Genomic DNA, 23,692 nt, shown 5'->3' on the forward strand with positions numbered 1-23,692 from the left:
TCATTTAGATTTAAACATGGAATTAGTAGGTACTACGGAATACCTACTATTAGGGAGTATTACTGCACATTTATCCCGCCAGAGTATAGCACTGTATGTTAGGTACTCAGCGCCATCTGCGCTGAGCTTTGCGTAATATGCCCTATTCCATGGATTTAAATCATTTTTATGCTCGATAGTCTATCAATAGGGCATATTACGCAAAGCTCAGCGCAGATGGCGCTACTGGTAGAACTAAGGTACAAACATATATTGGCAAAAAGCGCCAATTTTCAATATTGTTACAGATTTACGACCAAAAATACCTTCTACCCAATCGTGGTGCGAGTTTGAAAGATTTAGTGGATTATCCTGAAAAATAATAGCACTATTTTAGGTTATGTTCTGCATTATTTGGTCAACTGTGGTCAACTGATATAAACTTGATTTTGATTAAAGATCTTACCTATATGAAGTCCATATTTTAATAAGTCTTCACGTGTGAAGTGTTCCGAGCTTTTTTCGAGCGTTTACTGACTTGAAAATTTTACAGCGTGAGGACGTGAAAAGATTAATAACGTACTCTAAAATAAACGTTTTAATCGACATAGCAAAACACAGTACAGTGTTGTACTCTGGCGGGATAAATGTGCAGTAATACTGCCTATAGGTAGTATTAGTAATATGCCCTATTAAAAATAAAAGCGATAGTTTGTACTTTCTACGAAGTACTTACTAAATCCATAGTTTTGATAGATACATATGTACTAATTGATAGTATCGAAGCTCACAATCGAATGCACTATCGATAGTAGGTAATGCAGTATATTTATGCTAATTGTACCAAACCATACCAAACTAACCCATCGAAACTAGAGATAGGTCTCTATCTAGATATTTAAATATTGAATGTCTTTGATTTCTGAGGTCAACTATCGTATCGATAAGTCAAGTTACAAGCTAAGTAGGTACTTATCTATCAACACAACTCAACTAGGCAACACTAGAATATTGAGGAAAAGACGGGGTGACTGACAGTGACATTTCTATGCCTTCTGTACCTGCAACGAATTTCAAAATTGATCCCTTTAATTAGAATGATTAGAATGAATGAATGAAAGGACAAATGTATGGCCGGATTATATTATGAACACTTTTTCATTGTCATTGTCAAATATTGTAAAATGTGATTGTGACGAAACATAGGTTGTCTTATCTTAATAGGATTACCAGGGTCAACTTATTAAAGGGTAAAATAAATCGGCCTTAGTAATATTAGCCATAGCAGTAGTCTATGGCTAATATTGCTTAGGCCGATTTATTTTTCAAAAGAAATCGATTGTGATTATGTAAGTATATAAATCGATCGTACAACTACTATACATCCAAATAATGAGATATGTCCAATAGTCCTGGCTCCTGGCAATACTTTTAAGCTCATTCATTATCATCATGATCACTCTACCTAGTCAGGATCAATTTGAAATTCGATGGTTGTGTTCATTCATTCATTCACCATTCATTGTTGTAAAGTTTATCTTACCTACCTACCTAATGTACCTATTTTCATTATAAGTAGAAAGTACTCTGTGGTACCTATCAAGTTTATCAACAAAAGGCATTACCTACGACAATATTTTCATATTTAGGTATTCAGAAATAATCTTCATCTTTGTATATTGATTTAATCAACAAATTACATTTTCTAAATATGCTTGCTTCGGTTATTAAGGAGCACCAAGCAAAACAGGCTGCGAAGAGAGTTGTACAAGGTATATACCTACCTCTTAGATATTTTCTGGAAGAAATTTGTATAAAAATATGTAGTACATATCTTTCTTGATTAGGGACGCCAGTGCAAGTACCAGACTGGAGACGGTCCTCCGATTCTGAGACCATTACACCAAATTTAGTACCTTTGTAGGTACTTAGTTTCCTTTTTGTAAATTTTATATTAAAACTGTATTGTGTACACAAATAAGGATGTGGTAGTAAAAGTAGATAAGTAATTATAATCACTTATTAATGTTAAACATTGATAATTCATATCAAATATTTTTTTATAATCAAAAAACATGAACAACTAACAAGTATGTAGGTACCTACCAAAGAAACTGTCGGGCACCTTAAGTCATCAATTTATTTACTTATGTACTTACTGTGACCCATTTTTTTATTGCAGAACAAAAGCGCAAAGAATGTATAGCAGCAGCAAATGATTTGACTCAAGCACTTGTAGATCACCTAAATGTAGGGTAAGTTGCTTACTTAAAAAGAAAGGTATAGAAATGCCTCTGTAATGAGAGATATTCATCTTATTATCCATATAAAAGCCCTATTATTTTAAATTTGAATTGCCTTATAAGCTGAAGTAGTAATGAATTTCCATATTTTGGAATAGGGAGGCATCAAATCAGACCATCTCTTAATAAAACTGCTTTGTTACTTTCACAGAGTAGCGCAAGCATATCTCAATCAAAAAAAGTTGGACGCTGAAGCTAAACTCTTGCACCAAGGAGCAATAAACTTTGCAAAACAAACACAGCAGTGGCTTGCACTTGTTGAGAACTTCAGTAGTGCTCTAAAAGAGATTGGTGACGTGGAGAACTGGGCGCGAAGTATTGAGAATGACATGAAGATCATCACTGACACCTTGGAAAAAGCATATCAAGAAACGACAAAAGAGCAACCAACTAGCAGTCAATCCTAGAATAAGAGTTATTAATGCTATAGTTTTTAATGAAAATTAATTTAATTACATTGTTCATCCCAAAATAAGTTATTTGTTTTTTTAACCACACATACATCTCACTTAACTTCGACTTCGAGTAGTTGATTTAGCAATAAAAACAAAAAACATCTTCAGTATACATTTATTTTTATGGCTTTTTCCTTATCATAAAATATATGTAATTTTTTAAATAGAATTATATATAGTACATAAAATAAAATAGTAAAAGAAATCGCATCAGGTTAATGAGCTGCTAGTGTGTTATAAAATAAAAAAAATAGTAGGATTCTGGATGGATACTGCACAGTACCCTTTTGTACATAAAAGTAATCTAAAAAAAAATCATTAAGAAAAGTTTTTAATTAATGTATTACGGGAACTAGCCCTTTTTTTGGATGAAAGTTGAAATCTCAAGATAGTTGAATAGATAAATCGTGTAGAGGTTACTTGCTATTTTTCATCTCCAAAAAAGTGCAGTTTCTGTGGGGAGAATACGCGTGTGAAGCAGGGAGCCGAAGCTTGTATATAATAAATGAAATACAGCAATCAGTAGGTATATTCAGGCAAAATATTTACTTTAAATAATATCTACAGTTCCCTCATGTTACTGTTTGCACTTCTTATGTTACTGTTTGCACTTCTTATGTTACTGTTTGCACTTCTTATCACAGATTTCGAAGATCACAGACTTATTACATGGCAACACTTATGTACATAAATAAAATAATAATAATACATACTACTAATAATACGTAATAAAGTCTATAACTATAACTACAACTAAATTAACCCAAATTACCTTATACCATAAACCTTTTTTATGACTAAGGACTAAATGTACCTACATTTAATTTATTACGGCATATAATGTAAATATATTGATGCAAACTAAATATATTGCAGTGAAATAATCTTTAAAATATGACAACAATGAACTTTCATATATATAAATATAAGGCATTTTAATATTTATTCTCAAGACATTTTCAAGCTTTCAAGTTTTTAGGTTTATTGACATAAAAATGAGACATGCCACTATATTTTGTCCAAGCGCACCCATAACCCGCCGTCCGCCTTCAAAAGGAAAGCTCTCTTGTCAATTTTTACAGGATCATTGGTTTTAGAACACACAGAAAACTTGAAGTTCTTTAATAACGCCACCATCGCCAGTTTTGCAGAAAACATGGCGAATCTTAAACCTGAAAACAATATGTTTAATTCAATAAACTTGACATAATTCCTTCATTTAGTTAAATTTTAGTTTATTTAGTCTTAATTTCTGTAAAGATAAGTAAGTCAAATCAAATCAAATCAAATCATTTATTGCGTCCTTAATGTAATACAGGTGTTTTCATAGAATTAGAACCAATTAAGGGCCCTGACGGGCGCTGCAATGAGAGAAGGGCCATTATGTTATAAAAACTAATCATATATATGCGTGCTTTATTAATTTTATTGATAGATTTCTGTTTTTTTATTATAGGGGTATTAGTTTTATGTCAAATATTTAAATTATAATTATTAAGATATTGAATATATTTTGATATATTAAATTATATTATTAATAATTAACTAATTAATTTATTATGCATAATAGATTTTTTTTTAAATGTGTGTGTGTTCAATTAAGTAATAGGTCTTATTTTTTAAAATATTTATCATTGTCATCTAAGTCTTTGTGAAATATTGCAGTCATACTCCGTGTAGACTGTGACTCAAATCATGATACTATTTGAAAGAAAACTTAGCATCATGCTTTTGATAATATTTACGAAAAAAATATTACCAATGCAATTCCTAGGGCCGGCACCGAACGCCAGAAAAAGGTGCGACGGGCGTTCCTTCTTGGCGTCCCCAATGAACCTCTCGGGTCGGAACTCGAGTGGTTCTGGGTAGTACTCGGGGTCCATGTGGATGCCGTAGATAGGGATTGCCACAGCGTCGCCCACGTCTACTTGTATCGAGGTGCCGGGTAGCGTATAGGGCTTCACGCAGATGCGGTCCACACGCGATACGGGGGGGTACATGCGGAGTGTCTCTGGTAAGAGATAAATTAAAAATACGCATAATGCTTCAGATATAAAGTTATTTTTTTTATTATGTAAAAAATCGTCTTTTAATGAATATACATTAAGATATTTCTTTAGGAAATTTCTTGCGTAGTCGTTAAATATTTTACAATGTATAAAGTTTTACGACCGGCCGCATGAAGGTCAACCCACTTTCGAAATGCTTTTGTTTTATCTCAGCTACTAAGGCTAATTATCCTTAGTATTTGTACGACAAAGGGTATGGAGTGGTTCTATTCCATAGAGCGAAAAGCCACAAAGTAAGTTTTATAGACTCAATAATTTATAATCAAAACTAACCAAGTAAAAATCCCTCCAAATAAGAGAGCTGCGAAAGCAGATCGTAGCTAATCTCTTTCCCATTAGTGGAGTCTAGTATGTGCGCGCGCAGCTTGTCCTGAAGTTCAGGATGAGTCGCCAGCACGTGCACGGCGAACGACAGCAACGTGCTGGACGTCTCGTAGCCGGCTATCAGGAACAGCAGCGTCTGTGCGTCTATCGTGTCGTCGTCCAGGCCTAAAATCCATACTTAATATTATAAATGGGAAGGTATGTATGTCTATTTCATGCTTTTACAGATAAACTGAGCTTATGGTAAAATTTAATAGCGGGATTCATTTTGATCTTTGAAAACAACAGGATATATATACGATAAACAAGAAGGCACTTAAACTTATTAAAGGTGCGCCATCATTTCTTTAACTATAAATACGTTGTAAAAGTAATAGATTACATACATTACATAATATTTATTTTATGTGCATTTTACATAAACAGTTAAAAAAATTGATGTCAGTTATGTTCACATAACTGACATCAATTTTTAGCACGAAGCAATAAGTCTTGTATCTTATCTGCAATGCAGTTCAACATATAATGCAAACAATCATATTGTTTATATGTATATCGGGGAACAATCGCCTCAATTTGTACTAATATATCATGTTCACCAGCTCCACACTATTGGCAAACAGTTGACTAAATTTAGCAGTACCGACGTACATTGCTGGTTTTTATTGCGGTAAAAAGAAACCCACATGTGAACTAAGCTAATACGCACATAGTGTGAATCCAGAAATCCAAATGAAAGTACTTACATTGTTTGGCCCTCGACTTTTCCGAATCAGGAGCAGATACATCATCCTCCCTTTTTGAATCAGCAGCATCAATAAGAAGCTGTAGGAAATCATTCTTCCTAAAAGACAAGTTTTTTTTTTAACAATAACATTAATCTGTGGCATCTGTGCTAACATTTAACATTACCTTTCAAATATAAATATTTAAAAGAATATATCAGCTCGTATTGATTCTATCATCTAGCTACTGACTCCAACTGCGCCATACCCATTTACTTGCAGTTTCATCATGTACAGAGACGACTTGTAAAGTATCTCAATGACATACTTTAATTTAAACACATTTCGCTGTACCTCATTGTATCTTATCTCGAATTATTTAGATAACGATTTTAGTTTATTTAATTTTCCACATATACTAATTCTACATTAAATAGTATGTATTTGTATCTCATGTCAACAAAAAGTTCATCAAAATCTTACTTAATTCCAGTAGATCTTCGTTCTGCCTTTGCTTTCTGTAATATGGCCATCAATTCTGTGATGCTCTCAGGATTTAGAAATGACATATGCAAAAACCTCATCAACTTCGGCATAGTCATCAGTATTATGAGTAAAAATATTCTCTTGCTCTTGGACATATAGTTGAATTTCTCGGCCACCTGATAACATATAAAAAAACAATGTTCTTATAACTGATGTATTTAGTATACTCAGTTATTCAAATAGTCTCAACTATTTTAAATACTAAAGTGAATTTGTTTGTTACCTCTTCACTGTCTCCCACACATTATATTTAGGATCATGGAGAAGGACATAGGGTACCATTCTGTTCCCGTGGGGCACACACGCAGGCAAAAGTTAATACAGTCAGAGGAAGATAAACCTGACCAATGGAGTAGTTAGTTGAGATGCCAGTTAGGCTCATCTGCTATATAACTGTACATTCATAAAAACATGTTAGTTTATAGCTCATCATTATAAAACCACAACACCAAAAATTTTTCAAAATTTGCAATTTATATTATTGTAATTTTTTTGGTTAAACCATACCTTCACAAAACGTGCATTCTCGTCAGTGAGTGCATCACATTTAATTCCAAATGCACAAGCACCTATGACCTCCAATGTAAAATGTCCTAATGTGTCTTTCATTTCTACATCTTTTCCATCTGAAAAATGTAGACATTCAATTAATCATTTGACCATTTAAGTTCTGATTGAGTTGGATTATATTGTATTACTTCTTGAAGTATGTAAATTGAAAAAGTTTACATTTGTACATTATTCCCCATTAGAGTCTCTTTTCTTGCATGTTCCTTCTTTCATTTTTGGCTGTTAACCATGTAAAAATAGAACTTAGGAATGCTATGATTTTATAACTGCCTGCCTGACATCAACCCTCTGTGGTCCTATTGTAGCATAAAAATTGCAATTCACTAACACTTTATAAAATAATATTATTTGTTTGAAGTTTATGTACAGTTGCAACAATTTTCTACAAAAATTTAGCACTAAAACTTACTGTACTGTTTTAAAAACTCAACCAGTTGCTGTGAACAATGCTCAATGAGAGGCAGCATATTCTTCAAACGAGCTGAGCTGAACGCTGGAGTCAATGTACTGCGGACAGCTTTCCATTCGGAACCCTGGAAATTGAGAAAAGATTTTTTATTTTGGTCATTGTAGTGTGTCATTATTGTGATATTAATCATACCTTAAGATTGAGAAGAGACTGGCTGACATATCTAGGTTCTCTGATACGCATAGTATTTCTATCTACAAAATAATCAAAGTCTCTAATGGTAATAGCTTTTATTAGGTCTGGATCCATAAGGTATAAAATAGGCCTTTTTCCTTCAAAGAAACCTAAAAAAAAATATTAAATATATTTACATGTTATATAGCCCATTCATAGTAAGCTGGCAGCATCATTGGCATTTATACATATATCTTAACTTTCTTATGTAAAAAAATATATGTAAAAAAATGTAAAAAAATCTGTAATGCTGTGTCTGTGTGTAAATAGCAGTGTGTGAGGCCAAGATCAGGCTACAACAAGACAGCAGCTATATCCAGCCTATCAAGACAAGCTGAGTAGTAAGTGTGGGAGCAGACTTTACTTTTATATCCCATATAAGGTTCTTACCTCCAAATGGGTTCCCTTTAAAATAATTGTATATTTCCAACTGAAATGAATGAAATGAAACTTTGCTAGCTATCCTTTTACCCATATTTCCCACAAAAATAGTGGGCTTCATGTATTTAACACCTTTCTTTTCGAAAAAATCGAAAGTGCTAGTGTAGTAGAAATATATCCCAAAAATAAATGACAGCAATAATAGAAGCTTCCAATCATCCACAATGAATTGCAGCATTTTTTTTGATCCACTGAAGTACTCCATGATCAGTCCTAGGTATTTGGATGTGGTTACAATATCCCTGAATATCAGCCGTGACTTGGGGTTTGCTGGTAGCCGGTGGCGCAAGAACTTTAACACTTTTTTTTATTTGTACTCGTGTCACTTGTGATCTGGCGGATCGCTTGATTAGGTCAATAAAAATCTTTGAAACAACAAGAAGAGAAACATAAACAAAAATTCCACAACACAAACAGCACAATCAAGACAACCACTTTCGAATTTTCGATATATGCTTTCGATCTCTTCCAACACTTGACTTGACTGACATTGACAGTTGCCTAGCTAGTGTTACCACTCGATTGTCAATCCATGGATTTAGTAAGTAGGTATGATTTTCATTATTGTCAGATTCAGTTCATTCGGTCATTTCATTTCATCTTATTTTCAGTTTCACTGATACTAGGTACTGATTGTAACAGCAGCTCAGTAGGTATAAGTATAATCTAGTTAGTTTCAGTGTTTCTCTCAAAAATAATCTTGGTTGGGTCTCTTCTCTGTCTGTCTGTGCTTGCTTTGGTTGATGCATGGTATAAGTGTGATCAAAAGTGAGGATTTAGGTAGGTACTTTTTTGAACGTAATTAGTTGAATAAATTATTTGAGAAATGTGGAAAAATTAAAAAAATATGAAATGAATGTAATGATAAAAGATCCTGCTAAAGTTATAATTAATTATTACTAGATTTGCTCACTGGTTTCCATTCCAATGGTGTATTCTTTCTGATATACAGGATATACATAATACATTTCTGTAATTTATTATTTACAGGTACAGGTTCAATCCAGATACAAAATTTAAAGATACTAATAAAAAATGAGCCAATCAAGCCCAAGAGTGCTTTCGATTCAAAGCCATGTAGTACATGGTTATGTGGGCAACAAAAGTGCAGTCTTTCCTCTTCAGGTAGGTCCTTAATGAAAACTGCTATGGCTATGCCTCACATGCTTTAGTGTGTCCATTTCGCCCAGATTCAGGCACCATGGGAGACTCTTGTGTACAAACATGGTACCTACCTACTTGATTCCATTGATAGTGGATCAAATATTTTAATTTTATATATTGATGATTATACCACTAAATTAGAAGCAAGTAAAAATTGTCTCCAATTCTAACTTCTATCTAGCTGTGGTATTCTAATTTATGTTTTTGTCTACACAACTGTATTGTAAGATTACCAAGACAATATTTTTTAATCATCTTTTAATAAACTTGCAGTAGTTGTAATGCAGTAAGTCTACCTATCACTTTACTGTTTATTTTTGATTGAGATTAAATTATTCACTTATAGAATAAGTGAATAACAATTAGGTTTAACTTGCATTATTATGAAAATAATTGATACTTCAATACTACATAACCAATTTGTGTAGGCAGATAAAAAACAATATATCAAACTCTGATTTACAAAAGCCTTGAGTCTATTTAACAGATGATTGTGTCATGGTTAGATCACTTCTGACAAACAAGTTAAATTTATAAAATAAGGTCAATTGTGTAACTAATTGATGTATTTTTGTAGTTTGTTTTGTAATATACATTCTATTGCCTATTCTATTATTCTTATAATTTTCTAGTTTTGGTATTAAATGTTTATTGATAGGTTTCAATTGAGTTAAAAATCTGTGTGATTTGTTCCTATATATTTATTTAATTTTAATCTTTATAGGAGTTATCTTCCACAAATATTCCAAAATGTTTTGACTAATTTTAATACTATGAAAAAACTAATAGCTTTTAGATAAAAAAGTGTGTCCAAAATTAGCTAATTCTTTTATATAATTTTGTATTAATTTCCCCCTTCCTCTTAAAAAGGGAAGGCCATTACCCACTTGTGGGACAAAATCATCTACAAGATAGATTAAAGAAAAAAAAATTCCTTGATTTCAGGTGTTAGGTTTTGAAGTGGATGCTATAAACACAGTACAATTCTCAACACACACCGGTTATAAAACAATAAAGGGCACAGTCCTCAAGAATGAAGAAATGGAGGAGATTGTTGAAGGACTGATTGCCAATGATGTGCATTACTATACACATTTTTTAACCGGCTACTCAAGATCTGCGGATTCAATGAAACAGGTTGCTGAAATAATCAAAAAGTTGAGAAAGAAGAATCCTAAACTCATTTATGGTAAATTTTATTATTACACATTCAGATTGCACTATTTGTGATTTCTGCATGAATGTAATATGTAGCATATAAAATTACAGTAACAAATAATTACAATAAATAATAATAACATATAAATTAACTTAACAAATACCACAGAACTCAAGTAGATACCATGGAAACCTACTTTTGGGTAGAAAAAAGGAAAATACCTTTATCAAATTTTGTTGAAATGAAATACCTTTATTAAATTTTGTTGAAATGAAATATTTCAAGAAAATTTAATACAGGTATTTTTCAATTTCACCCACATGATAAGCAAGTTGTTTGTAAGTCAATAAGGTAATTATTGATAACATTGTAATCTTTTCCTCATTGCACGTAAGTCTGCCTCTATTGTTTGTTAAAATGAAAAATCTCTCTGTCAATAAATTACCTACCTTGAGCGATAGAGTGTAATTATTTGATAGAGCTGAGAGATAAATAGGTCATGTATGAATCGCCTGAATTAACAAATCCCATGGAATTAGTAGGTACTCTACTAATTCCATGATAAATCCGCTTTGGCGCAAACAGAGGTATCTCTCGACTTTTGCGCGGTTTTTATCATACACATAACTCAAAATGCGATAAAAAAGCTTTGTTTTGTAAACGGATATTTTTTACGCGCATTAAAAAATCTATCCTCTATATTCTTTTCGTGTCAATCTTCGGACATTTAGAAGAAATTTTAGCGACAAGGCTGCATATCTTACTTCATTATATTTGTTATATATTTATCTTATCTGGTATACACTACACAAATAAAAACAATAAAGTTCATTCAATTAATCACTACATATTGTATTAAGTACTTGATGTTATGGGAAATTTGAGATAAAATATAGCCTATAGCAATCTTGGATAGTGTACCTATCTAATGGTGAAAGAATTTTTCAAATTGGTTCGATAGTTTTGGATATATTACCCGCCTCAAACATACAACTCACTCACTTACAAACGCTTACCTCTTTATAATAATAGTATAGATAAAACAATGTCGCCCACCGCGTCTGAAGGCCTACCACGAAACATACAAAGACGTAGAACGTTACCTACTAACGTCCACATGCTGTCTCTTTCTCTAATATCGTGTTAGCATCGTCTAAAAAACGAGAGAACGTGTAGACATAATGATGTATACTACATATTGATGTTTCTTGGTAGCCCTCGTGATAGGTGTTTGTTTGTAAGCTTTCTTAGTCGCTAGTAATTGATAAAACGCTTTTTTACAGTATGCGATCCAGTGATGGGCGATGATGGCAAAATGTATGTCCCAGAAGACTTACTACCAGTGATTAGGGATATAATAGTTCCCTTAGCAGACATCATCACGCCAAATCAATTCGAGGCTGAGTTGTTGACAGGGCTCAAGATGAAGAGCGTGGAAGACGCGCTGAGGGTGACGAAGGCTTTCCATGATAAAGGTGTGAAGACTGTCGTGCTGTCCAGCACTGAGCTGGGCGATGGCAGCAAAATGATCGGACTCGCGAGCACATCAGGTAGGTACTATTTAAGAATGTATAGTTTCTTACATCATAGAAAATAACTTTGTATTAATAAGAAAGCACTCCCGACTGACCAGCGCCACCTCCTTCTTACTTCTTTGTCAGAACTTTATCCCATTTTTAATTGGGGTTGACTCTCCTAATTGATTTTTTTGTTTCGAAAGGTTAATTTTAAGATATTCAAATTAATGACCTAAATAATATAATACGCACATGACGACTACTGGAAGTAATTTCTACAGAAATAATTAGTACCTTTTGGAAGTTTTATATTTACACTGTTATTTTGTGTATACTATAAATAAAATAAAAAATGACAGCATCAATGACGGAATTAACCGCAAAATTATGTTCACAACAAAAATAAACATTTATAGCTATTTTTATATTGATATTTATGTACCTATATTACAGAACGTTGCTTCAAGATAGAAATACCAAAGGTAGATTCAACGTTTACCGGCACCGGTGACCTTTTCGCTGCGCTTTTCCTAGCGTGGTCACACAAAACCAACAACGATGTGAAGTTGACGCTGGAAAAAACCATAGCGACTATGCAGAGTATAGTCACAGACACGTATGACAATGCAAGGAAGAGCCAAGCGACGGGTGCCCTGTCTCCCGCCATGAGGGAGCTGCGGCTTGTTCAGAATAAAGATGTTATTATTAACCCCACTATAAAGATCAACGCTGTTGAGATTAAACCACATTAACAGAGGTTAGTACAAAGTGCAACTAAGGATAAGGCTGGTTTCAGAGTCACCGAGTCACAGTATAGTAATGTATAACTTATAATAGTGTATTATATATAATTACATAACAGTACATTATTCCATACATTTTGTCAGGATCCCACACGAGTAAGTCTAAAGCTCGACAACGCATTACAATACACTTTTCATTGTACGTTCAAATCACTCGCACTGAGTTGCAGTCAACCAATCACAGTGCGGCATTGTGGTTAGCTGCGCGCGTCTCTCTGCAAATAGACTCGTTAGTGAGATATGAAATAGGTATAGTGTAAGTGTGCAAGCGTGTGCGCTGAATGGCGCTGTTCAAACGTGACACTGAAACCAGCCTAACACATGTGAAAACTATGGTTTCCTTTTGTTTATTTTATTTATCGCATATATTGTGATATATGAAGATTATGAATTCAATCACAATCTTTATCGCGATATTTTGATATAAGTTTATAAGGGAATGGCTGTTATTTACTACTTATTATTTTTTTATATAGCTATAACGCTGATCACAGAAAAGCAAAGAGTAAAGAAGTTCGCGTTCAACATTGCGAAATTAAGAATACATATGTAAGTATTCTTTTTTGTTGTTCCTAAACTTATAGGTAGGTACTTACTACGTAAAAATAAAATATCATCTAACATTTTGTGTTTGGTGCAACATGTGAAAAAGTAGTAAGCTTTTTATGCTTATTGATGTAATGTAACTACGATCAAAGTAAACTTTAATAATATATGCCAGAACAGACAATATAAAAGACAATAATGTTGAAAGTTTATAATGTTTAAATAAAGTTTATGTGAATAATGAATTTAAATTTCTAATGTGTGCAAGTCGAAAAGTTAATTCTTTTTTCATAGGTGTGTGATTTTTTGTGTAGTAAAATATGATCAAATTTTACAACATCCTATTATAGGGCAGCCCATGCAAGGCCCTATGAAACCTTTACAATCAATGTTATGTTTATTTTTATTATCTTTAGGTTAATAAGTAGAAAATTTTACTTCAGTTCATATTGCTGCTAACATGTATTCGAAAATGTTATGAAAGCAAATTTATTAGCTGAAAAGCTTTTTAGACGTATTTTGTTGACCTTTGAGTATCCGATGATAAAATATATTATAATTGATTATGCATTGTGAGATAACAAATCAGAATGGAGTTTAGAACTTTACTATAGAGAAGAGTGAACTTGATCAATAAATGTTGACTTCCATTTAATTTTATCTGTGATAAAATTAATAAGCCATTACCAAATAACATAATCATTAGATGTAAGCTATATAATTGTACGATATTCGATATTCATATGTTATAGATAAGGTTTTGATTTTACATAATGTTGAGTTTTATTTTATGAAGTTTTTATGTTGAGTCTAATAAATATTTTTTTATGTTGACTCTGTTCAAATTATTTATGAAAGTTAGCGTACCCAATTGAAATAGAAGTTTTTCATACAATTTCCTGGCCCATGGTGACTAGGCACATGGTGAGAGATATGATATATTATCCCTTTTCTTCTCGTGTTTTTCTAATACGCATTTCTGTTGTATTATTCGAATGATATGAAAAAGTTTATAGTTTTTTCTGCGATACTTATCCATACCAATATTATAAAGAGAAAAGATTTGTTTTTAAATTTTTTTTTGTAATGAATAAACTCAAAAACGACTGGCCCGATTTTGATTAAATTTGGCACGATTTTGCAGGAGTGACATAGGCTACTTTTTATTTTATAATGGTTTTACCCGAGCGAAGCCGGAACGAGCGGCTAATAACTTAAAGATAAATAAAGAATAAGTAGTACTTATATGATATGTTTATGACAAAAAGTTAGTTTAACAGTTTTTGCAAAGCTATGGCGACAATGATGCTGCCCAACAAGAACCAGTGGTAGATCCAGTAAATAGAATTGTAATATCGAAGAAAAACAGACGTGTCTTTGATGATGACGCACGGAGTCAGGTAGATGAGGCAGAGGATGCGCATGAGTGAGAAGCCTATCTCCCACGGCAGACGTTTCATCTGAAAAAGGTACCTCTTTGAAGCCAGAAAAAAAATGTAACTCTATAATAAGTATAACACATTCATAAGAATTATTTCTGTAACAATTACAAATTATGAAACTGTAACCGATATGTTTCCTGTTTGAACTGTCGATAGCGCCAAAAAGGCGTTTTAGTATAAGGACGTAAGATGAACTAAGAGTGACATGATAGGAAAAATGGCTCAAGTGAGTGAGCGACATAGCGAAAAGCGAACGGAAAAATTAAAAGAAAAAAACCTTTTATTTAAATGCTCCAAAAAGAAGAAAATATTTTTTTTCTTTAAAATTTTAACTATCAACTTTCTCATTATACACAATTTATATGACCATAAAAGCTTGTCGCGAGGTTTACTTGTGTAAATAAACTATTAATTATTATTATTAATAAACTATTTAATTGAGTAAAATACTTATAGGTCCTACGCAAACCTCACCTACTACCTAATGAGATAAGTTGATAGTGAACATTTTAAAGGGAAATTTTATTTTCTTTTTGGAGCATTTAAATAAAAGCTTTTCCTGAAGTTTTTTTTCTTTTAATTTATTTTTTATTTTTTTGTTATCGCTGACTAGGTTTCTAAATCAATATAAATAGAATGACGTTACGTTATGTTTCGACTTACTCTCAACAAGCCCTTTCATTTGAAGTAGTGCACAAAAAATAACTGTTCCGCCATATTGGATTTAGAATGACGTCACATTATTTTTCGAGCCCTATCACTTGATACCCATATTGTAGAAGTGCATAAAAAATAATCTTTCTGCCATCTTGATGTTCCGCCATATTGGATTTAGAATGACATCACATTATTTTTCAAACCCTTTCATTTGTTACCCATATTGTAGAAGTGCATAAAAATAACCTTTCTGCCATCTTGATGTTCCGCCATATTGGATTTAGAATGACGTCACATTATTTTTCGAGTTACCCTCAACAAGCCCTTTCATTGATACCCATATTGTAGAAATGCATTAAAAAAAACTATTCCGCCATATTGGATTTACATCGAGAAATTGACGACCACGGTGACGCAGTGGTAAGGTTCTTGCCACTGAACCGAGAGGTCCCGGGTTCGATCCCCGGTCGGGTCATGATGGAAAATGATCTTTTTCTGATTGGACCCGGGTCTTGGATGTTTATCTATTTATGTATTTGTTATAAAATATAGTATCGTTGAGTTAGTATCCCATAACACAAGTCTTGAACTTACTCTGGGGCTAGCTCAATCTGTGTGATTTGCTCTATTTAATATATTTATTTATTTTATTTATTTATTACAATAACGTCACATAGCTTATCGTGTATTGTCATCCAAACTAAACGTGTATACAAAATTTCAGCTCAGTCGGTTGAAGATATGAGCTTCAAAATTGAGTAGCAAGATTGCACCCGAACAAACATACATGGGTATATTGCAAGTTAAATAAAAGCTAAAATATAGTCGCACCTGTCGTGCCGTATTGAAAATACCACTGAATTCTAGCTCCAAATTAACGTAGACCCAGAGAGTAGCCGCCAAAATAAAATGCTGTAAGTCCGCTCCGCACCACAAGGTCCAAGCGAGGTATGAACAAGCACTCCTGAAATTATACCAGATGGTCTTAAAAATTAATAAGGCTTACAAAGTGATGTAAGTTACGATGATAACTAAAGTAGCAACTTTATAATAATTATTACAAACCTTGTTTCCTTATTGGTTTTTGACATGTTTTTGTATATATTTATCCAAAACCAATATACTGTGGGCATGTCCCAACTTCGCAAGGTGTCCTTCATTTTGGGGCCCAGCAGGAGTTTCCCATTTTCGAAACATTTGAGCATTCCAAAATTATATTCTTCAGCCAAAGCAGTTTCGGCGGTCACGACGCTAAAATTTATTTGATAAAAGGCAATTAGATGATCGTACATTACTTTATACAACAAAACATAAATAGACCTTCACCACAATAGATTTTGTAAAAGTAGGGACTCTCTTTGAATGGGCTTTGGGCCATTATATTTCGTTCATTATATATCATTTCCATCCGATTACCATACGATTACATACTTGCTAAACTCGTAATATCTTTCCCCCCTTTGGCTTGACCGAAATCATAGGTCTGAAGCTAACAAGCTAAATAATCAAAAAGGTTCTAACTTCATAAAACTAGTGTGTTCAGACGGTCCATGGCCAGGTAAGGGGTTACACTTAGCAGGATAGACGCCGAAGCCGGCCTCCGTGCACACCGCAGTGCTCAGCGCCATGACCATCTGGTTTTGCAAGAAGAACATCACCAGTAACGGAATGTTATACAGAAAACGATAGTCCGTGTTGTGATCTCTGTAGAAACTGTCGGCGTTGTAATACTGGGAATAGAGAAAAGGATAAAGCGTAGTCAAACAATATTTGGAATGATGTGACACAAATAAACTTAATATAACACAACAATACCTACATTTTAATTTCCCCTGATATTAAACCATAAGTTAAAAAGCGCTAGATTAGGATTTGCCCGCGAAGCGATATTATATAATCTGTTCTTTTACTACTTAATACAATTTTAAATTACCTTGGCAGAATATCTCGTACTTAGCAACAAGAATCCCATTGAACATAGTGCCACTTTCTTTAGTTTTTGCATAGTTATAACTCTACAATCACCTAATGTTGCAAATGGTTCAGAGAAATGGGATTCGAATGTTTTCCACCTGTAGTACGGGCCTGGAGTAAAATATAAATAAATAATTAGGTATTAATTGCAGGTATGATAATCAATGTTGTGAACCATTAATTTTAAAATTTAGCCTTTTTAGTAGGCAAACGAGCATGCGAGTTTCTTGAACACCCATGCAGTTAATTGGACACATGCAACCAATAGAAAACACTGGCGTTGCCAAATTTCTAAAAAGTCGAAATAGGTATAGGTAAATTTTTAAAAGGGTGCTCGTCGTAACTGTAACAGTGGACGCGATATAACTAGGAACGAATACTTTCAGGAAGTACTAGTGTTGGCATAAAGGATTTACCCAAAGTGCCGTACCCATTTTGCCACTTCGTATGTGTAAAGGTATTATGTAACAACCTGTAGATGGGCACGAAATTTTAACCGTTACCTTTGTGAATTCCAATGAAGAAGAAACTATATGTAATGATATCAACTGCAGTCGGCTCAGTCGTCATCACTTGGTTGTCTCCGGAGGTCATCGTATTGTTAGGCATTGGTGGGCGGTTAGGGTTGGTCCTCTTGTCGTGATTGTTGATCTCGAAAGCCAGTCCGACCAGCTTCAGAGCCATGGCCTGGTGCAGCCAGATCACGTACTGTGACGTTGCAGCGTAGTAATACATGTAGATGAGATAGGTCCATGTGTAGGCCATGCTTAAGTGGTGGACGTAGCTAAAATGTTTTATATGTTTTTATGTTACTTATTGAATACGAAATACTGAGTGTTTCTCACTTGTTATAAAATGGTCAAACCGACGATATTTCGGACTTCGTAGGGACAACAACTAACCATGTTATTATGTTTTGTTTTACCGCACTTTATAATTAAAAATGCCAAAAAAATACAAAACATACTTTAGCTTGCTTTAACTTTTTTAAGAACAACACATATTTCTCACTATTTAATTAAATTTTATTTAAAAAAGTATTTCTTATTAACACGCAATAAGAACTACCTTCTATCTATTGAAAAAATATTGATTATGACCTGATGCTAAACTGCAGACAATAATTATGTAACAACTCTTTTACATATTTTTTGACACCAGGTCGGGTCGGTGAGCGGTTAAAAAGCAGACCCTATAGGTATAATGCAAAAAACTACTCAAGCAGATACAAATACTTTTACCGTTTATCACTACATTTTATAATAACCACGTTGCCCCATACCATAAGTACACAGTGATATATTTGGAAACCGCAGATCAAACAAGCAGTAAGTATACCCAGCCCAGCCCCATAGTTGCGTTTCGTTTCAATATCATCGATTTTTCTGTAATAACTGCCGAGAGACATGCATATTAAAAGCGAAAAGTAATAAATTATTTCGTTCAGTCCAATTTCCATTATCTATTTTCTATTGCACAGTTTGTTATTGTTTAGTGTAATTTTTAGTTATGACATTATTGTATGAAGGTTGAAAGACATGTGAAAGATGTTAAGAAAAGTTTCAATTATAGATTCCGATTTAACTATAGTAAACTTCATGAATTTACCACCATGAAGGTTTATAATATTTTTAAACAAATATTCACCCTATAAATAGAACCTCAGTCCACTTTGATCCCCAGATGAACTATGATCCAAGGGAGTAGTGGATCTACGGGTAATTTTATTTCTCTTTATCCACCCATTGATCGAATATTATAGTATGTATAGACACGTGCAATGATATGTACATGTTATGTCCCGAAGTGCGGCTAAATCAAGGTCTAGCCAGCCAGTCTCGTTTGGTTACCGACATCCACAAAAGTTTACATATTAATATAATGCATAATGCTTATTTTGGTGTAATGAAAGATCTATCGGTCCTCTAATCATCTGCGTATTTAGCAAACCCAAATAAAAAACAATGAAATGATTAAATAAACAATTTACTACACATAATGTAGGTTCACAATAAAAATATTCACTAACAGAGGTACGTAACATAACATTGTCTGATGCAGATCTAGCCTGGTGCCCATAGATCCTATAATTTAGCCTATTATTAAGCCATCTTAATATAAAATAAACCCTGAATACATTACTGTGCTTATTATATTTGTGTGAATTGATATAAAGTAAATAAATAAAAACCTCTTAAATGCATTATAATTATTTTCTATAGTAAGCTAATTTGGCATACCGGAATGTTGAACATTTTTGTTACTTTGGCCGTCAAGTTCGCGTACAAAACATTTCAAAATGCGAATCCAGTAATTCTGTTCACAGAGTATGCAGTCTCCTACCTAAATGTATTACAGATATATTATTGAAAATATTTTTTGTCTAATGTATCTATAATGAACATAATTAGTAGAAACTTGGAATATCAGTAGGCAAATCAATATTAAGTACACAAGCAAATTTTTGTTCCCTCGAATAGAGAAACGCACTAACGGTTCGAACGCGTCTAGAAAATCTTTACAAGATTATATCACAATAGACAGAACGATTTTATCAAGAAACAAATAACTAACCTATAATACTGCTCAAACGATTACATTAAATTTTTATTCCTTTAAATCAATGACTCCATTGCAGTATAATTCAATTGACTAGCATCTAATAGTATAACCACGTGCTAGTTACGAATCCCCAGTGGATATTGACCTTTGTTTCTATCTGTGCCATCTGTAAATATATTATATAATTGTTGTTCAGCCTAAATAATGTATGACAAAGATAGAAGGTCAATATGTTCTGTTGACAAGCTCCTAAACACCGGTTAAAGAAACAAGATTGAATACCAATAAATCCAGGAATATAATAATTTTGTACCATAACACCTAGAAATCTGTAAATAAATATTTATAATATTATAACATAATTTATTTAACTTAAATTTAATACCTCACTTCGGTCATAGAAGCTATTTGCCTTTACATTCACTAATCTAGGCATTATTACACATACTTATGGTGATCACCCAATTCCCATATTATATACATTTATCTAAGAGCTACTGCGCCGCACTATACTACGAGAAAGGTCTCAAGATATCTAAATATTAAAGTATATTACAGAAATATTCTCACATTGCTTGCTACAGCATAAGCTGTCACTATAATTCCAATCATGAGTTATTATTGCTTAGTTCTTTCCTATCCCGACTTGCAACGTGGAACGCTTACGCCCAGTTGAGTAATATTATCAATACAAATAGTCAATTGATATTATATAAAAACTGTAAAGTTATAATATGGCAACAAATGGAACATTTTATACAGAAATGACAGATCTAAATCTGCATCAGACATAAAACAATACATACATACCTTCAAATAAAGTTGCATTGCTTTACATATAAAACATACACAACATACAAAATGTCATTCGGGCCAGGCCACAATAAACTGTCTATGGAATAAATATTCAAATAAAAAATTCGACATGATTTTTCTGACATGAAACATGCTTTAAAATTTCTCTAAATATTGCCTTTACATCTATTGTTATATTTATTTACCACACCTAAATGTTGTTAGAAAAGTATTGCCTCTAAATATTATATGAAAAGAGATATTCATTAGATTCTACTCATATTGGTTTCTATTTTTTTTTTATAAATAACAATCGGAGTTATTGCGTATAGTTGGTTTCGAACACAAAAAGTGAAACTTATCATTAAGTACCATTTAATAAATAAATAATGTTATAATTTGTTCCATAACTTTATAAAAAGGAACTATTTCATTATTAATATATGCGATTGCACAAGAGAGCCACCAGAGACAACATAAAACAAAAACTAATGTATATATAACATGTGTGCAATATTCTGCGGTGTAACCCAGGTGCTAGAAATTCTAATGACAATATAAATCGATTAAGTCGAAGCTTCTATAATACGCACAACGAACAATTCAATTCTCGTCAAAATAGTCTAATGTTTTTTACCAATTTCGACACAGGTTAAATTTTTTTATTTTATATATTGGTTTATCGCACAAACACATATAAGTAGTCACTATGCTTATCTACTCAATAGAGTCATAAAATTTACATTACTTCCTACGAGTTAAATACGACATTCAGATTACATTAATAATTACAAAATTCAATCGGTGCAAACAATTATAAAACCATGTCCACAATCGAGAATCACTAATATACATAGATCGGTCCTATCGCTGTATGCGCACGACAAAACGCGATCGGTCCTAGGACACTCTCTGACTATACCATGCCACAACAAGATATTTTAATAGTCAGGTAAATACATCAACCACTTAATAGATTTTTGATATACTTCATATCATTAAACAGCTACATTAAGCTATATTAGTGATGTTTTATTTCAATATTAGTGGAAAGGATGTACCCGGTCTTGTTGTACCATGAGCTACACTATACACGTCACTCGCGACTCAGTTCACATATAGAACGAATGCCACACTCACTGAATAAAGTATTAAGAAGTGTCTACGCGAGAACTGAAGCACTTCGAATCGGACGCACATTTCTTTAGAAAAAAAAAAACATAGCACTACCGAACGACTCCGATATCGATGGAAACAATTCTCGTTACATTTTTGTGTCCGCTTTATTTGCCTTTCGCCTTTCGGGCACCGGGGGGGGGAGGGTTCACTTGATGAGTTGCGCGGCGCTCTTGGAGCGGCGGAACATCTTCGCGCCCTTGTTGGGCGCGGGGAGCTCGTGCTAGTTGCCGTTGGGCGCGGGCGCGGCCTGAGCACCGCCGCCCTCCTTGGCGCCGTCCGTGCCGTAGATCTTGCCCGCCTTCTTGGCCATGGACGCCAGAAGCTCTTGTGAGCATTTGTGCGCGGAACGCAAAGATATCGCCCATTCGCGGAGGCCGATTTCGTCCTGATAAAGTAGAGAAAAAACTATTTACAAAATTATAACTATTTAATCTTCAGATTTGAATCTATTATTTGCTTTTTGTATTATTTATATAATATAGGCTAATCTCGAAAATGTTCTCTTTTTCGTCACTACCTTTTGACAGGTAGATGAAGCGTCAGGATTTTACACATTAAAACTAGTCAAATCAGACATATTTTTTAAGGATAAACGAGAAATAATAAAATTTTATATGAAGCTTGTTCATACAATGTTATGTCCTGTAATTTTTGGAGCATTCAAAAAGCATTCGTAATTAATGAGACAGAAACTAAACTGTACAATCAAAGTGTAAAAAATATACCCGGTCAACGATACACATGCACTTATAATAAATAGTGAATGAGAACTGACAGTGTTGGTGAGCACGATCTTGGCGTCGGCGCGCGTGCGCAGCACGACGCACTGCTCGCCCTTGACGGGCACGAGGTCGGACACGTCGTCCACGCTGTCCAGCAGGATCATCTCGGGCTTGGCGCTGTGCTCCAGGTGCAGCTCCAGGCGGTTGGGGTACAGCCGCGCGTACCGCGTCTGCCACGCGCTCGCGAACGGCCCGCCCAGCTTCTTGATGTAGCCGTGCAGGATGCAGTCCGACTCTGAGGGCATTGGATACGTGTGTATCTTTGTTACTCTTTCACGCGATGTCTTTTGGATTGTTGTGGAATTTGGTACACGGGTAGGATATAACCTGAAATAACACATTTTCACGGGAGCGGAGCCCCGGGGCGCAGCTAGATTTATAAAAGCGAAAGTCTGTGTGCGTGTTTCGCTTTCACAGCTAAACCGCTGAACTTATTTTGATGATATTTGGTATACATATAGTGAAAGATCTCCGAGATCAAATGAAAATCAATCTTCAAATGACTTTAATGCGGGTGTTTTGTTATCATGTCTGTTACGCTTCCGTAGAAAAAATCACGCGGCGAAGCCGCAAGAGCAAGCTAGTACCACATATATACAAGTGTTACACAACGTAATTGGGAGAAATAAAATTGTATAATAATATATAATAATACTAATAATACTTGCCCCATGAACACTATGAACCATGGGGGCTTCCATGGGACCTGTTCAACATGCACTTCGAGCTTAAACTTTTCAAAGTAGCAAAGCGCTGAACTCTTTATATGCTAAAAACCATATGAACAGATGCCATTTGTCATTCAAACATACAAATCAGTCACACCAGTTGAAAAAATCAATCAAGTGTTAAACAGATAGAAACAATGTAGATATAAACTGGACATTATTGTCATGAGATTAGAATTCGAACCTGAGACCTTTGGCTTCTAAGGCGTGGCCTTAACCCGTCTTCAAACAGCTTTATAAACACAACAAATAAATAACTAATTGTAAATAGCTCCGCACAAATGGAAACATAGTTTTAGAAGCTTAATTGATTGTGTCCCAAACAAAAT

General features: G+C 33.8%; 5 protein-coding genes across 9 annotated transcripts in view; 2 read left to right on the top strand and 3 right to left on the bottom strand.

The window, feature by feature from the left end:
• The first annotated feature begins 1,575 nt into the window (after positions 1 to 1,575).
• On the top strand, positions 1,576 to 2,757 carry Blos1 (Biogenesis of lysosome-related organelles complex 1, subunit 1). The gene is made up of 3 exons (XM_053754116.1): positions 1,576 to 1,751; positions 2,162 to 2,234; positions 2,434 to 2,757. Exons 1-3 carry the CDS (start codon positions 1,691 to 1,693, stop codon positions 2,687 to 2,689), a joined length of 390 nt encoding a protein of 129 aa, XP_053610091.1. The 5' UTR covers positions 1,576 to 1,690; the 3' UTR covers positions 2,690 to 2,757.
• Positions 2,758 to 2,838: 81 nt separating this feature from the next.
• On the bottom strand, positions 2,839 to 8,535 carry LOC128675033 (cytochrome P450 9e2-like). Of its 2 annotated transcripts, XM_053754106.2 has the most exons (9): positions 8,005 to 8,535; positions 7,573 to 7,724; positions 7,381 to 7,504; positions 6,909 to 7,027; positions 6,339 to 6,517; positions 5,877 to 5,974; positions 5,080 to 5,295; positions 4,497 to 4,748; positions 2,839 to 3,909 (listed from the first exon to the last, which is right to left on the bottom strand). In XM_053754106.2, exons 1-9 carry the CDS (start codon positions 8,258 to 8,260, stop codon positions 3,746 to 3,748), a joined length of 1,560 nt encoding a protein of 519 aa, XP_053610081.1. In that variant the 5' UTR covers positions 8,261 to 8,535; the 3' UTR covers positions 2,839 to 3,745. The 2 variants fall into 2 exon arrangements, with proteins under 2 accessions (XP_053610081.1, XP_053610082.1); XM_053754107.1 differs by lacking the exon at positions 7,573 to 7,724 and having other exon boundaries at positions 8,005 to 8,135.
• Positions 8,536 to 8,604: 69 nt separating this feature from the next.
• Positions 8,605 to 14,078, top strand: Pdxk (Pyridoxal kinase). 3 transcript variants are annotated; one of them, XM_053754113.1, is made up of 6 exons: positions 8,670 to 8,835; positions 9,046 to 9,180; positions 10,165 to 10,408; positions 11,662 to 11,928; positions 12,349 to 12,652; positions 13,175 to 14,078. In XM_053754113.1, exons 2-5 carry the CDS (start codon positions 9,091 to 9,093, stop codon positions 12,645 to 12,647), a joined length of 900 nt encoding a protein of 299 aa, XP_053610088.1. In that variant the 5' UTR covers positions 8,670 to 8,835; positions 9,046 to 9,090; the 3' UTR covers positions 12,648 to 12,652; positions 13,175 to 14,078. The 3 variants fall into 3 exon arrangements, with proteins under 3 accessions (XP_053610089.1, XP_053610087.1, XP_053610088.1); XM_053754114.1 differs by having other exon boundaries at positions 8,605 to 8,708; positions 12,349 to 14,078; XM_053754112.1 differs by having other exon boundaries at positions 8,640 to 8,835; positions 12,349 to 14,078.
• A 398-nt stretch (positions 14,079 to 14,476) lies between these two features.
• On the bottom strand, positions 14,477 to 18,868 carry LOC128675034 (lysophospholipid acyltransferase 7-like). Its single transcript, XM_053754108.2, has 7 exons — positions 18,559 to 18,868; positions 17,821 to 18,101; positions 17,277 to 17,428; positions 16,865 to 17,073; positions 16,409 to 16,594; positions 16,175 to 16,307; positions 14,477 to 14,704 (listed from the first exon to the last, which is right to left on the bottom strand). The coding sequence occupies exons 1-7, from the start codon at positions 18,774 to 18,776 to the stop codon at positions 14,513 to 14,515; spliced, it is 1,371 nt and encodes a 456-aa protein (XP_053610083.1). The 5' UTR covers positions 18,777 to 18,868; the 3' UTR covers positions 14,477 to 14,512.
• Positions 18,869 to 19,285: 417 nt separating this feature from the next.
• LOC128675032 (G protein-coupled receptor kinase 1) overlaps positions 19,286 to 23,692 on the bottom strand; it is a 28,109-nt gene continuing 23,702 nt past the window's right edge. For both annotated transcript variants that reach the window (XM_053754104.2, XM_053754105.2), the window contains exons 15-16: positions 22,629 to 22,870; positions 19,286 to 22,238 (exon numbers count right to left, since the gene is read on the bottom strand). In XM_053754104.2, the coding sequence (XP_053610079.1) occupies positions 22,074 to 22,238; positions 22,629 to 22,870 (407 nt within the window). In that variant the 3' untranslated portion in view covers positions 19,286 to 22,073. The remainder of the gene's footprint in view (positions 22,239 to 22,628; positions 22,871 to 23,692) is intronic.

The sequence above is a fragment of the Plodia interpunctella genome, chromosome 13 (genome assembly GCF_027563975.2).
Source record: "Plodia interpunctella isolate USDA-ARS_2022_Savannah chromosome 13, ilPloInte3.2, whole genome shotgun sequence".
NCBI classification, from domain to species: domain Eukaryota; kingdom Metazoa; phylum Arthropoda; class Insecta; order Lepidoptera; family Pyralidae; genus Plodia; species Plodia interpunctella.

What these genes read in the sequence shown, in the direction of transcription:
- Blos1 (XM_053754116.1), top strand. Translation starts at nt 1,691, where the DNA reads ATGCTTGCTTCGGTTATTAAGGAGCACCAAGCAAAACAGGCTGCGAAG. An exon ending in TGCGAAGAGAGTTGTACAAG is followed by an intron (nt 1,752 to 2,161) that starts GTATATACCTAC and finishes TTTTTATTGCAG; the next exon opens with AACAAAAGCGCAAAGAATGT. An exon ending in GTAGATCACCTAAATGTAGG is followed by an intron (nt 2,235 to 2,433) that starts GTAAGTTGCTTA and finishes TTACTTTCACAG; the next exon opens with AGTAGCGCAAGCATATCTCA.
- LOC128675033 (XM_053754106.2), bottom strand. Translation starts at nt 8,260, where the DNA reads ATGGAGTACTTCAGTGGATCAAAAAAAATGCTGCAATTCATTGTGGAT. An exon ending in CGAAGATCTACTGGAATTAA is followed by an intron (nt 5,975 to 6,338) that starts GTAAGATTTTGA and finishes CTTGTCTTTTAG; the next exon opens with GAAGAATGATTTCCTACAGC. An exon ending in CGGCCCTAGGAATTGCATTG is followed by an intron (nt 3,910 to 4,496) that starts GTAATATTTTTT and finishes TATTGTTTTCAG; the next exon opens with GTTTAAGATTCGCCATGTTT.
- Pdxk (XM_053754114.1), top strand. Translation starts at nt 9,091, where the DNA reads ATGAGCCAATCAAGCCCAAGAGTGCTTTCGATTCAAAGCCATGTAGTA. An exon ending in GTGCAGTCTTTCCTCTTCAG is followed by an intron (nt 9,181 to 10,164) that starts GTAGGTCCTTAA and finishes CCTTGATTTCAG; the next exon opens with GTGTTAGGTTTTGAAGTGGA. An exon ending in CGGACTCGCGAGCACATCAG is followed by an intron (nt 11,929 to 12,348) that starts GTAGGTACTATT and finishes CCTATATTACAG; the next exon opens with AACGTTGCTTCAAGATAGAA.
- LOC128675034 (XM_053754108.2), bottom strand. Translation starts at nt 18,776, where the DNA reads ATGGAAATTGGACTGAACGAAATAATTTATTACTTTTCGCTTTTAATA. An exon ending in CTTCATTGGAATTCACAAAG is followed by an intron (nt 17,429 to 17,820) that starts GTAACGGTTAAA and finishes ATTTTACTCCAG; the next exon opens with GCCCGTACTACAGGTGGAAA. An exon ending in AAAACCAATAAGGAAACAAG is followed by an intron (nt 16,308 to 16,408) that starts GTTTGTAATAAT and finishes GTATAATTTCAG; the next exon opens with GAGTGCTTGTTCATACCTCG.